Source organism: Canis lupus, chromosome 6 (genome assembly GCF_011100685.1).
Source record: "Canis lupus familiaris isolate Mischka breed German Shepherd chromosome 6, alternate assembly UU_Cfam_GSD_1.0, whole genome shotgun sequence".
Classification (NCBI taxonomy): domain Eukaryota; kingdom Metazoa; phylum Chordata; class Mammalia; order Carnivora; family Canidae; genus Canis; species Canis lupus.
In genome coordinates, this window is record NC_049227.1 from 6,464,126 (window position 1) to 6,477,269 (window position 13,144).

The following is a 13,144-nucleotide window of genomic DNA, read 5'->3' on the forward strand; positions in this document are numbered from 1 at the left end:
ACCAACCTGGAAACAAGCGGCCCGATTGTCCCTGCTCAGCGGGGCAGGTGAAACCCTGGCCACGTGACCGATACTGGGCCAGGTGCGGTGACGGGACGCTCGCCGCCTCCCTGCCTTAACCCCTAACGCGCCGCCGCCCCCGGGGCACAGTGTCCCCGTCGCCGCGGGCCACACCCCTTCGGGTCCCGGGTTCCCAGCCAGATGGGCGGTGGCTACCGGGAGCACTGCGCTAGGAGTCACATTCCCGGGAAGGAATTCGGGTTGGGCCGCGCACGTGTTGAGTGATTGGAGCTGGGTTATTCCCCTCTCGCGTCTCCATTTTCTCAGCAGTAAAATGAGGATAACACCCTCCCACTTCACAGGGACTTGGGGACTGCTGGGAACAGGGATGCTGGGAACAGACTCCCTGCACCCCTTTTCTCCCCCCCGCATGATCTCCGGATATCAGGGGCTCCAGAAGGCCTCCCCTACCACACCCCCCTCCAAGAGGGAGACCCCCACCAACCAACCAGTTAGGAGTTGGCCAGTTCCTAACAAGCTGGGAAAGGGTGGGCAGCCCGCAAGTTGACCCCTACCCAACAGCCATCACCAGAGTCCTTCCCAGGTGGCAATCACCCCTCTGGGGCCACACCAATTGCTTCGGAGTATGCAAGGGGAAACCTCAAGCCAACTGGTTTTTCTGCTTGCTGCCAGGCCTTAGCCAGCCACGTGACGGGGCTTGGGCCCAGGTCTCAGGAATGTCTCCAGACTGCTTCTGCCACAGACCCAGGGCTCTGAGCAATGATCCAGGGTCAGTGGGCCAGGCTCAGTTTCCCCAGCTAGACAGTAGGCCCGGGTGGTGGTGGGGGATGGTTTGAATCCAGATTTGAAATGCTACCTTTCTGAATCACCAATGTTATGTCAACCCCATGCCCCTTCATCAGCCAATTCTAGAAAAACACCCTGCTTAATGTTTCCTCTGAGGCCCCCTCCCATGCATTGGACCAGCCCCCATCCAGGGCTCAGATGTCCTCATTACTCCCCTAATGACTATGCTGGCAACAAATCATTACACCACCTGGTGTGCTTAGCTTCCCCAGCGACCTCAAAGGCCTCCTTGCCTTAAAACAAAACAACTGCCAGTCCCCAGGCTGACGCAAGATGGGGGCGCTTTATTGGGCAAGGTATTTATTACACACCTTGGAGCTCAGACGCATCCTACTGATTGACTTCATCAAGCCTGCCCTAACTAAAGAGGGAGAGGCATGGCTGGTCTGGATGTCATCTCCTGGAAGGGGCACTGACCCAGGCATCAGATGAACCTTCACCTATGCCTCAGAGAGTGCCCTGAATCTCCTCATGATCATTCAGTAAAATGATTACTATTGCACTTTGCACCAGATAAACAAAACATGGCTCCCGTCCTCCAGGAGCTCCCAGAGTACGGTGGACCTGGAGAAGGCGATTTCTATGATACTGGACAGTAGATTCTCACAAATGTTTTGAGAACATAGGGTAGGAGAGATTGGTTTCAACTGGGGAAATCTAGGAAGGCTTTTGAGGTGGTGGCAGTTATCCTGGACCTTTACAGTTGTATAGGAGTTGGGCCACTGGCTATCTGGAAGGCAGCCACAGCATCCCAGCAGGAGTCCTGGGGGTAAAGACCAAAACCGAGGTGTGCAAATACAGGCAAATGTAGTTCTCTGGTTGGGGAATAAGGAAATAAGAAGCATGGGTGGAAAGCAGGCAGAATCAGACCAGGGTGGGTCCAGGATGCAACTCTCAAGTTTAAGGAGGGGGAATCTCTTAAAATTTCTGAACAGAATGCCGTAAAGGAGCAACTATTCTTCGTAGCCGCTGACGGGTGGACTGCAGTGGAAGCCAGAAGACACCTGAGACAAGACAATGCCACCACTGCCACCAATGCAGACTGGGGACAGAAGATGGCAGCCGGTCAGGCTTCCAAACGGTCGTTATTTCTCTGCAGGAGGTGCTGAGTTCCGAGGGTGGGAGGATCCTACTGGTAAAGAGGGGTGCTGGTAAAAAGGGTGAGCACACCTGACTCATTTCAGCTCAAAGCAGCAAATACCTTCCAGTACAAACACCTGGTCTCCCGCCAATCTCATCAAGAATGGCAGACGGGGGGCGGGGGGGCGATCAGACAGCGATGCTGGTTCTGCCTCCTGTACAAGCCACTGGCCTCAGTTTCCCCATCTGGAAAGGGCGGGCAGGGATGGAGGTTGGAGATGAGCTCTCTAGAGTCCCTCCTTCTCTTTCTAGAGTCGAAGACTTCAAGACGGGTAAGAGGTGCACCCCTGGCCTGCCTGGGCCCCCGGCTGTGGAGCACGGCGCCTCCAGGCTGGCGCCCCGACGACGGGAGCCACTGCTGGCGCCTCTCCGCGCCGGCCCTCGGCCCTCGGCACTGAAAGTGTGGCACCCACCCAAGGCGGTGCATGAGAGCAGAGGCGCTGGCCAAGGCAGGACCTCCTCGGCTTGCCAAGGACGTGCCCCGCGGCCGCCCAGAGCTCGCGCCCCAAACCCAGGGCGTTACGAGCGGCGAGGGCCGGTCTCCCACGCCCCGGGACCCGGACTCGCCGAGAGGATCCGGCGCCGGAAGGGGCCGGGCACAGCTTCGCGAGGGGCGTGGCCAGGACTCTCGGTGGCCCCGCCCAGGGCGTGGCCAGAGGCGGCTTTCCCGCCTGCCGGATTACGCAATGACGCAAGGGGCGGAGCTCGGAGAACAGACTGTACTCTGGGATTACGTAAGGAAACGAAAGCGGGAGCGGGGAATTCGCGGTAGTGGGCGGGGCAGAGGGAGGAGCTGCAGCCGGAACCGGGCGGGGCTCCGAGAGAAGGCGGGAGGCGGGGCGAGGGGGCTGGACTAGGCGCGCGCCGGTAGCTAGCGCAGGTAGCTAGCGCCCGACATGCTCCGCTGGGCCCGCGCTTGGAGGCTCCCCGTCAGGGCGCTCGGCCCATGCAACCTCAGCTTCTCCGGGGTGCCCGTCGCACACAGCAGCAGCGGCCGAAGCGGCGCCGAGCCGAGGTCAGTCAAGGGCGCCATGTGGGAGACCGTCCATCGCTCCTCCCCGTTCAGTCCGGCCGGGATGGCCCCGCCTCCTCCGCTTGCGCCCGCCCCCGCCCAGGTCGCGCCCCTAAGCCCGGTCCCCAGCCCGCTCGGACCCCCTCCTCCATCCTTGCTCCTCTCGCCAGGTCGGTGCTGCTTTCCTACAAGCTTCTGGACGGAGAGGCGGCTCGCCCGGCCCTCGTGTTTCTGCACGGGCTCTTCGGCTCCAAAACCAACTTCAACTCCATCGCCAAGGCCCTGGCCCAGCAGACCGGCCGGAGAGTGAGCTTCCGGGAGAGGCGGGGTCCCGCAGGAGGTGGGGCCTGGCTGGGCGGGAAGAGGGGGAGGCCGAGGCGGGGCCCGCTTCTCTGCCCTTCCTGCAGGCCACCTGCCCAGGAGTACCGGCGCACCGGTACTGACTGACTCTGGGTGGACTTCATTCATTCTCTCAGGCTTGCATCTATCCTGTCCTTCATTCGTGTTATAGACCTCCACGTGTGTGCTCCACGCTGAGCTTAGATGTCCTCATCATAAGGCTCAGCCGTCCAATGCCTAAACGCCAATAGCTTTTCGGTTAAGGGGGCCAGCCCCTGTTCGTTCACCCGGGATGACAGGGGGCTTACCACCTTTTACAGTAGTCCATCCTTCTGTGCTCCAACTGTTGGAAATTCTTGGCACCTGCTTACTCTGGGTGTTCACTCAACCAGGCCAAACCTTTAGAGACAGGGCCACACTCCTTGGGCCTTCTCTAGCTGAGTGACTCCATGTTCTTTATTTGGTCTCCTAGGTCTGAGAACTGGGCCCCCTCACCATTGGGTCTCTTCTTCCGCTTCAGGATCTTTCTCCAGGCTCTCTACTCCCCTCAGCCTGCGCAAATGTCATGCCTTAGGCTGTCTGTGCCCTGAATGTGGGTGCCAGCTCTGCCCACCCTCACTGCACTCTGCAGGTGCTTACAGTGGATGCTCGGAACCATGGTGACAGCCCCCACAGCCCAGAAATGAGCTACGAGGCCATGAGCCAGGACCTGCAGGACCTCCTGCCCCAGCTGGGCCTAGTGCCCTGCGTCCTCATTGGCCACAGCATGGGAGGCAAGACAGCCATGCTGCTGGCACTCCAGAGGGTAAGCTGTCCCTATACGGGTTTTCCTCCCACCCAGCGTATACCCTGAGTGCCCAACAGGCAACCTGGGACTCGGTTGAGCCTCTGATGGCCAAATTCAAGATCTGGGAACTATGCATGAGACCCAGTGTGCCTGCCCTAAGGCCAGTCCTAAGTCTGGTTCTCCCACCCAGCCAGAGTTGGTGGAACGCCTGATTGCCGTGGACATCAGCCCAGTGGAGACCACATCCAGCTCGGACTTCCCATCCTACATGGCAGCCATGAGGGCCGTAGACATCCCAGATGAGGTGTCCCGCTCCTCTGCCCGAAAACTGGCCGATGAGCAGCTCAGCACTGTTATCCAAGTAACACACCCAGGCCCTGGGTTCTGCCGTGGGCTGGGACCTGTCAGGGGAAGAGTGATGGCCCCAGACCTCATATAGAGACTCCCCTCCCCCAATGGCTGGACACCCCCCTCCCCCCAACAGGACATGGCTGAGCGTCAGTTCCTGCTCACCAACCTGGTGGAGGTGGATGGGCGCTTCGTGTGGAGGGTGAACTTGGAGGCACTGGCTCAACATGTGGACAAGATCTTGGCTTTCCCACCACGACAAGAATCTTACCTTGGACCAACCCTCTTCCTCCTGGGTGGAAACTCTCAATATGTGCAGTAAGCCAGTTTTACTGGTGGTGGCAGGAGGGGCATGCCTTACTTACCCAGGCCCCAGCCTGGGGCTCCTGCTTGGGGAGGGCTTGCATGCAGGCAGGCAGTGCCTGAGAGTTCAAAACACCACTGGGCATGTGGGCTTATGTAGCTCTCTTTTCCCTGCTCTCTTCTACTTCTCTCTTTCCCCATCTTCCCACTTTGACCCCTTCTGGGTGGCCTTCTCTTCGATGGACAGCCCCAGCCACCATGCCGAGATTAGGCGGCTCTTCCCTCAAGCCCAGATGCAGACTGTGCCCAATGCTGGCCACTGGATCCATGCTGACTGCCCACAGGACTTTGTGGCTGCCATCCGAGGCTTCCTGGCATAGGAATTGCTGGCAAGAAGAGGAAACTCCAGGTTTCCGGGCCCTGCAGCCTGCTCCGTGTTTCTGCACAAAAGGACTCAGGCAGGCACTGAGAGAGCGTGAGGATACAGAGGTGTTTAGATCTCAAGCTTTTAATGAATAAAGACATTGCTCCCAAGCTCCTGGGCTGAGCTCTGTTACCGCCAGCGTCCCCACCGACCCAGGGGGAATCGGACCTGCAGGGCCCTGGCAGTTTGGGGGTTCACGGGGGCACCCAGAGTGCACTGGGACTCTCTCTGCAGCTGACTCTCGACCCGCTGCCTCACCATTTGATGCATGTCCTCCTGGGGGCAGGAGAACAGGTTCAGGGCCAACCCTGTGCTCCTCTTCCCATGCCTCCCAGGCCCGGCTGGCATTCCCACACTACCTCCCAGGCTTCCACCTCCTGCCTCAGCCTCAGTTTCTCCTCCAGGACCTCCAGCAGCTGGGCCTCCACAGCTTGCAACTTGGCTCTGCATGAGTCCAGCTCAGCCTCCATTGCCTGCTTCCTGCAGGTGGTGGGAAGAGCAACCTGAGACTGGAACCCTGCACATCTGCTCTGGGCCCCAGGGTTGGGGGGGGAGGCAAGTGTAGCCACAGCCCCTGCCTTGGGACAGGGTGAGTGCTTTCCTTGCAGGAATACCTGACTTCTCACCTCCTTTCCTGTAGTAGGACAGAGCCCTGAGGGTGAGCCACCCACTGCCCTCCCAACACCCCTCCCCTCCACCCCCCACCCCCCCCAGGCATCTGTCTCACTTGGCAATGGCTTCATCCCGCTCCTGGAGGACCTGGTCCAGTGAGGGCTCTGTCTGGATGTCCCCCAGTGCTCCAGCAACTTGGAATTCTGGGTTCTGTTGTAGGGCGACAAGAGAAGGGAGCAGGGATCTAGAGCTTGTCTGGATGAGGTGTCCCGCCTCTGGGCCCTTCTGTCCTTTCCTTGGTTCTGATATTAATGTCAGGAGGGGAAGGTCTGGAAAGTTCCATTCCTGCCCTCCCAGTACCCATCTCATGGGCCTCCGAAGGTAGAGCAGGAAGACTGAAGACTGTGCCATGCTGAGGGGGTGGCAGGTGTGGCCTCTGCCTGGCACAAGGGTAAACAGAGAGGACAGGGTGTTTGGACCCTCAGGGAGGAAAGAATTCTTACCCAAGCCGCAGGAAAGAGACAAGGTGGGTTTCGGGACACTTACCCCTCTAGGGCCCCAGACAGAGAGGGTGGCCTGGTGACTGGGACTCTTGTCAGTGGGGTGGGGCAGGCGGACAACATAGCCCTTTGCCCTCCCTTCCGGGCTAGGCACTCCCTTGTAGGCTCCGCCCTCAACTGGCTGGCCAGGCCCTTGCCTCCCCTCCTGGATCCTGGAACCCTCTGGAAGCTGAGGCTTCCCTGAGGAAGCTCCAGACTGGCTTCCTCAGCCCCTTCCTGCACCGTCATACGTATCCTTCACCCCAAGGGGGCGCTCTGTGCACGTCAGGAGATGAGAAAGGGACCCAGCCAGGACTGCTTCAATGCTGAGGGGCAAAGGTACCCCAGCCCCCCATCCTGAAAGGTTGGCATCTTGGTAGCTTGAATAGCATCATCCACACATATCTTAGCTCAGCAGAAAACAGAAGGAAAAACGTTTAGCCATTCCTGACAGACTCTTGAATGTCCATCATTCCTATCAATATTGCTCATTATTCCTCCAGTATCCTCAATATTCCCATCCTTGAGCCTGGTGGGTCTGCTGTGCTGGGAGTGGGGGAGGTGTGTAGGTAGCCGCTGCCTCCCCTAGTGCACTCGACAAGCATACCGTGACATCAAAGATGTGAAAGAGAATTTTCCCCCTTGAGAAGCCTCTTCTGCAAGGTCAAATCGAGGGGATTAGATCCTCAATTCCACCCTAAACAGTAAATATTTCTTTTTTTTTTTTCTTTTTTCTTTTTTTACAGTAAATATTTCTAACGGAAACTCCTGGCAGGCAATGATTCCTGGTTGTCATGGGTGCCACTGAGACGTGTGCCTCCAACGGCCAGACTAACAATTTCTTTGCTTGAGCCCCAGGTAAAGAGGTAGGGTTGGACTGTACCCTCAAAGATACCCTTTTGTGGAGGAGATTGATTCAGTGTGTTTTGAGAGGCTGATCTGTGCCATGATCCAGACAGGACTCGGGGACCTGGTCTCAGGGACCCCCAAGGCCAGCAGGGATAGAGCATAGATAATCAGAGCAGCATATCAGGGGGCCCAGGAACAGTGGGAGCCCAAAGGAGGTCACAGGAGATCATACTGAGTCAGTCACAGGATGTTCTCTAGGATCTTATCCAAAATGAACCCTGCAGGCTGGCAGGAGTCGGCCAGGAGAAGCATTTCTTTTAACTTTTTGTTTCGAAACAATTTCAAAACTGCTCTTCGGTATCCAAAAAAAATATCCTTTTAGGGCAAAAAAAAAAAAAAATCTAATATGGTATCAAACATTGTGCCCAGTTGTCACATCTCTCTGGTCACCCTCGGTCTAGAACAATTTGCAGCCTTTCTTTGAATTTCATGGCCTTGACATTTTGAAGATTACAGGGAAGTTATTTTGTAGACCGTCCTTCAATTTGGGCTTGTCCACGCCTTCCTTATGATTAGACCACTGTTATCCATTTTGGGCAGAAATATCACAGAAAAGATGATGTGTTCTCATATCCAATATCATTTGGAACCATGGCTGATGGGATCAGTGCTGATATCTTGACCACGATTAATAAGCACTGGGGAAGGGAGGTATTTTGAGACTATGACACATCCTTTCTTTTACACCACTTCTGCCTATAGAGTTCAGCAGCCACCAATGTTTCTTGCCTGGATTAATTATTACTGCAGTGATTCACAAATGGGGGTCCCTGGATACCTCAGTCGGTTAAGCATTTGACTCTTGATTTCTGCTCGGGTCATGATTTCAGGGTCATGAGATAGAGCCCCACATCAGGTTTGGGCTGAATGTGGAGCCTGTTTAAGATTCTTTCTCTCCCTCTGCTCCTCCCCACTTCCCTGGTTCTCGCTTATTCTCTTTCTCAAAAAATGAAATAAAATGAGAATCAAGACCTGTGAGATGTGTTCATTACAACTAGACTAACCTCTACTAGGCCCACTTCGTAGACACACATCTATATATACACACATAAACATACACATTTATATTCTGTTTATTTCTTTATCCGTGTGATAAATTTTTGTGTCTATTGGGCCATGGAATGCTCAGCTGTCTGATTAAACATTATTTCTCAGTGTCTCTGAGGATGTTTCTGGAAGGGGTTAACATTTGACTTGGTGGAGAGGGTAAAGCAGATAGCACTCCCCAATGTGGATGAACATCGTCCAGTCCATGGAGGGCTTAAATAAAACAAAAGAAGAAGAATGTTTGAATTGTGCTCCTTGGTCTCAGGCCTACAGACTGGGACTGGGACCACATCCCTTTCTGAACCTCCAGCTTCACGTTGAATTGACCCAAATCAATTCCTCATAATAAACCTCTCTCTTAGGGGGCACCTGGGTGACTAAGCCAATTAAGCAACTGATTCTTGCTTTTGGTTCAAGTTGTGATCTCATGGATGGTGGGATCCAGCCCTGTGTGAGGCTCTGCGCTGAGCAGGGAGTCTGCTTCTGCCCCCCTCCCCACTCATTCTCAAAATAAATCTTAAAAACAAAAACAAAAAACCTCTTTCCCAGTGTTCATCCTAATGGATCTGGTTCCCTGGAGAACCCTCACTAATAGAATCTACACATAGTAAGGAAAAGTTCACCAAGACCTGAATCCCAGTCCACCAGCACAGGTTCATCCTAGCTTTTTCCCCATTCCATATTTCATCCTCTTTCTCAATTGTCTTCGTGCATTTCTTTTTTTTTTTTTTTAAGATTTTATTTATTTACTTATGGGAGACACACACACACACACAGAGAGAGAGAGAGGCAGAGACACAGGCAGAGGGAGAAGCAGGCTCTGCACAGGGAGCCCGATGTGGGACTCCATCCTGGACTGAAGGCGGTGCTAAACTGCTGAGCCACCCGGGCTGCCCTTCAGTGCATTTCATAATCAGTTCGGTCTTCCCGTTGCAGCTAATTCCCTGAAACAATGGGCCTCCTCCTGACCTGGATGCTCATGTGGGCTTGGCTCCTATGGGGCTGCCTCCCCGCACCCTCAACTCCAATGTCATCCTCATGTGTGGCCCTGGCTGACACTGGGCTGTCAAAAATATCTCCGCTTTACAGCCATTAAATGATTTGTTCGCACCACAGTTGTTTACTGAACACCTATTATGTTCTAGGCATGTTTCCAGAGGGTGGACATGAAACAGGAAGACAAAATTCTCTGACCTCACCAAGCTCACACTCTAATGAAGGTAGATAGACCACAAACCAGGTGGTAAGAAGTGCCGTGGAGAAAAGAAAGCCAGGAAAGATGATGAGGACCAGGAGACTGCTATTTTATATTCTGTGCTACCTTACAAAGATCACAAATAGTAACCTACCACTTAGATGAAAAATCACCTCTCTCTCACGACTTGGAATGTTTTCAGTGACAGCATCATTCATGCATTCAAAAAGTTCTGTAATTCCAAGCACAAGCAAAAGTGATATGTTTGAGAAAACCATGCTAAGAGAACTCAAAGGAGATGCCCAGAGTGTCACGAGACATGACAAAGAAAGGCAGAGATGCAAGTGAAAGGTTTGAATAAATGTTCACAAACCACAAGAGAAGAAAATAATTGTGGGGAGCCCAGGTGGCTCAGCGGTTTAGTGACGACTTTGGCCTGGGACATGATCCTGGAGACCTGGGATCGAGTCCCATGTCGGGCTCCCTGCTTGGAGCCTGCTTCTCCCTCTGCCTGTGTCTCTGCCTCTCTGTGTGTCTCTCATGAATAAATAAATAAAATCTTAAAAAAAAAAAGAAAAGAATTGTTTTGAAATAAACTTGTTCTTAAAAACAAGTGGCTGAAAATACCTGTTAAATATTTCAACTAAGTATAACCAGGAAGTCACCAATTTCACCTGCATCCCCAAATGTTTAAACTAGAATATTGGGCCAAAATTCTTTTAAATTTTTTCATTGGGAAAAGGAGGGGACAACTTTAGATTCAGGCTTACAGCCAATTCCATCACAAAGCCCTATCTCAAACACCACACACTGAGGAGTAGGGCTCATTCCCCAGCTGCCCATCATCCAGTCTCCCTCCTCCCCTGCTTCCTCAGGATGGCTGAGCTCAGGCCTCAGGGCTGAGCTGAAAGATGGACAAAGTTGATGGTGCGCTGGGGTGGTGGAGGCTGGAAGTGGGAAAGAGAGCTGCCGGCTGGGCAGGGGGCTCTGTGATCAAAACAGCTGGGATTTGCGGGGCAGGGGCAGGTCACTTACAAACTGTGTGACCTTGTTTGTACTTACTTCCCTGAGTCTTACCATCCTCATCTGTGAAAAGGAACTAATGGGGGACCTCCCCAATAAGGTCATAGTAAGGGTTAAGTAAGGTACCTCATATAATGACCAGTGCTTTGCATAGTAAAGGACGAGGGCCAGACATCCCAAGAAAGGAGAGAAAGCCTGACAGAAAACAACAGAAAAGAAAAACTGGAGAACATCACCACCACACATACACACTCACTCACTCTCCCTCTTTATGTCAGCTGCCCCTTCCTGTTCTGCTTCCCTCCATGGGCTCTGCCCAGGGACACTTCTGTTCTTAAAATTCTACACGAGCTGCCTCTTCATCTTCCTCCAGACCCCTACAGCCCCATGTAATTCCCCATAATAGTCTTGTCACTGTCAAAGTGTCTCTCCCACCAGCCTAAGGGCTTCTAGAGGGCAGGTGGTGACTCATCATCCCAACCTGGACACTCAGGTGCTCAGCAACAATGGGGTCAGCAAAGCAGCACCGGCCAAGCCCAGCAGGTGGCAGCAGTTCCCAACCTCAAGGATCCGGTAGGCAAGGGGCCCTCCCAGCCTGCGGGATGGAAACCCCAAACTGTCCCTAGGGGCTTTGGGATCTTTCAAGTGCCCAGCTTTTCCCTCAGTGCTCCTTTATAGGAACACTGCTCACTCATATTGCACTTTCTGGGCCAGCTTTGGGAAATTCACAAGAATGAGACCTGGTTCCTTCCTTTAAGATGTCCCCACATAATTAGGGGACAGACACCTGACACAGACCATAGCCATACAGCACAATCAGTGCTACAATCAGGATAAATACTGGTCTTTGTGGGACCACACAGGAGTCCAGCCCTCATTCTTGGGCAGTCAGGGATGAATTCTTACAGGAGGTGATGTCTAGTAGGGAAGGCATGAAAATTAAGGGCCAGGTGACTGCGGGAGGAAGAAGGAAACAGGGAGGAGAGTGTCCCAGGCCTGGAGAACTATGGCAAGTGCAAAGTCCTCAGAGGAATGTGCCAAGTGGGCATCAGGCATCGTGGCTGCATCAAGGGAAGGTGGCCTCCGAGAGGTGACACAGGGCTGGACCACAAAGGAAAGAAAAATCTCTATTGGGATATCAGGATTCTTCCCTTGGGGGCAACAGGGAAACCTGACTGCCATGTACAAGTAGAGTGCAGAATGCCACAGAGATGCCCCTTTGACTAAAGTGGGGACAGGGTTTTATAGGTCATTGGTGTGGACCAAATATCCATCAACTACCCACATTAAAGAATGAGGTGGGGCATCTGGATAGCTCAGATTAAGGAGGTTAAGCATCTGACTCTTGATCTCAGCTCAGGTTTTGATCTCAGGATTGTCATTTCAAGCCCTGCATTGGGCTCCACCCTGGGCTTGGAGCCTACTTCTTCTTCTTTTTTTTTTTTTTTTTTTTAAGAAGGTGAATGTGTATTATGGGGACTGCCTGGTTCCCACAGGGAATAGGCTCTGTTCTCTCACTATGCCTGACCTTGTTCACACCCTTGGCCCAGAACACCTGGCCATCTCCTACACATCCCTTGAGCCTCAGTTCAAGTGCCCCCACTCTGGGAAGCAGTCCCTGATCCCAGGGAGATGGCTGCTCTGGGGATGTATGGCATCTTGTACAGCAGTTTCTATTTTAGCCCTTGCAGTGTTTCTGGCTCCTCTGTCTCTGCCCATCCCTCACCTGTCAGAGAGTATTCCATTCCAACTTCATCCCTTGTTTCTTATTCCATAGACACATGCATGCACACGGAGGCGTGTACTCTGTGGACTGTGGCCCACAACTTCCTCTTCATTCCAAGCCAGACTACTCCTGCCTCCTGAGCTTCCAGCTGGTGTTGCACATGAACTCCTCATTGACCATCTGCATGTCTCCCCAGATATCTGGGCAAGCACCTTAAATGCTCACAGGTGTCTGGTCTGAACTCCTCCCCTGCCCCTGGATCTCTCCTCCTCCAGGAGCCAGTTCTGCTTTTCTCTGTACATGCTCAGTCATCAGCACCTGTTGCTTCTAGTTCATAATATCTCTCATTGTCTTAACGTCTTTTTAATATTTTATTTTTTAAGTAATCTTTATTTAATAAATTTTTATTTATTTATGATAGTCTCACAGAGAGAGAGAGAGAGAGAGAGGCAGAGACACAGCCAGAGGGAGAAGCAGGCCCCATGCACTGGGAGCCCGACGTGGGATTCGATCCCGCATCTCCAGGATCGCGCCCTGGGCCAAAGGCAGGCGCCAAACCGCTGCACCACCCAGGGATCCCTATTTTTTAAGTAATCTTGACATCCAACATGGGGCTCGAACTCACAACCCCAAGATCAAGATCAAGAGTCACATGCTTGGGGTATCTGGGTGGCTCATTCCGTTAGGCATCTGACTCTTGATTTCGGCTCAGGTCATGATTTTGGGGTCCTAGGATGGAGCCCCGCAAGGCTGGCTCTGCGATCAGTGGGATGCCTGCTTGAGGATTCTCTCTTTCCCTCTGCTCCTCCCCCCAGCTCTCTCTCTCTCTCTCTCTCAAATAAATAAATAAATCTTAAAAAAAAAAAAAAAAAG

General features: G+C 53.3%; 2 protein-coding genes and 2 long non-coding RNA genes across 7 annotated transcripts; 2 read left to right on the top strand and 2 right to left on the bottom strand.

The window, feature by feature from the left end:
• The first annotated feature begins 29 nt into the window (after window positions 1–29).
• LOC119872138 lies at window positions 30–2,477 on the top strand. 4 transcript variants are annotated; one of them, XR_005360543.1, is made up of 5 exons: window positions 30–82; window positions 694–790; window positions 1,571–1,654; window positions 1,803–2,027; window positions 2,260–2,477. It is a non-coding gene; the product is annotated as an uncharacterized LOC119872138 (long non-coding RNA). The 4 variants fall into 4 exon arrangements; XR_005360542.1 differs by lacking the exon at window positions 30–82 and adding an exon at window positions 100–604; XR_005360541.1 differs by lacking the exon at window positions 30–82 and having other exon boundaries at window positions 102–790.
• Window positions 1,132–4,601, bottom strand: LOC119872139. The gene is made up of 2 exons (XR_005360545.1): window positions 2,038–4,601; window positions 1,132–1,630 (listed from the first exon to the last, which is right to left on the bottom strand). It is a non-coding gene; the product is annotated as an uncharacterized LOC119872139 (long non-coding RNA).
• On the top strand, window positions 2,904–5,330 carry ABHD11 (abhydrolase domain containing 11). Its single transcript, XM_038539096.1, has 6 exons — window positions 2,904–3,022; window positions 3,190–3,325; window positions 3,990–4,163; window positions 4,336–4,506; window positions 4,630–4,811; window positions 5,044–5,330. The coding sequence occupies exons 1-6, from the start codon at window positions 2,904–2,906 to the stop codon at window positions 5,174–5,176; spliced, it is 915 nt and encodes a 304-aa protein (XP_038395024.1). The 3' UTR covers window positions 5,177–5,330.
• On the bottom strand, window positions 5,287–6,727 carry LOC102151316 (BICD family-like cargo adapter 1). Its single transcript, XM_038541708.1, has 5 exons — window positions 6,715–6,727; window positions 6,379–6,572; window positions 5,948–6,042; window positions 5,580–5,700; window positions 5,287–5,496 (listed from the first exon to the last, which is right to left on the bottom strand). Exons 1-5 carry the CDS (start codon window positions 6,725–6,727, stop codon window positions 5,350–5,352), a joined length of 570 nt encoding a protein of 189 aa, XP_038397636.1. The 3' UTR covers window positions 5,287–5,349.
• Between the last annotated feature and the right edge of the window lie 6,417 nt (window positions 6,728–13,144).

Coding starts and splice junctions, on each gene's coding strand:
- ABHD11 (XM_038539096.1), top strand. CDS start 2,904: ATGCTCCGCTGGGCCCGCGCTTGGAGGCTCCCCGTCAGGGCGCTCGGC. Junction 3,023..3,189: donor CGAAGCGGCGCCGAGCCGAG/GTCAGTCAAGGG, acceptor TCCTCTCGCCAG/GTCGGTGCTGCTTTCCTACA. Junction 4,507..4,629: donor AGCTCAGCACTGTTATCCAA/GTAACACACCCA, acceptor TCCCCCCAACAG/GACATGGCTGAGCGTCAGTT.
- LOC102151316 (XM_038541708.1), bottom strand. Junction 6,043..6,378: donor CTGTCTGGGGCCCTAGAGGG/GTAAGTGTCCCG, acceptor GCCCTACAACAG/AACCCAGAATTCCAAGTTGC. Junction 5,497..5,579: donor AGGAGGTGGAAGCCTGGGAG/GTAGTGTGGGAA, acceptor TCCTGCCCCCAG/GAGGACATGCATCAAATGGT.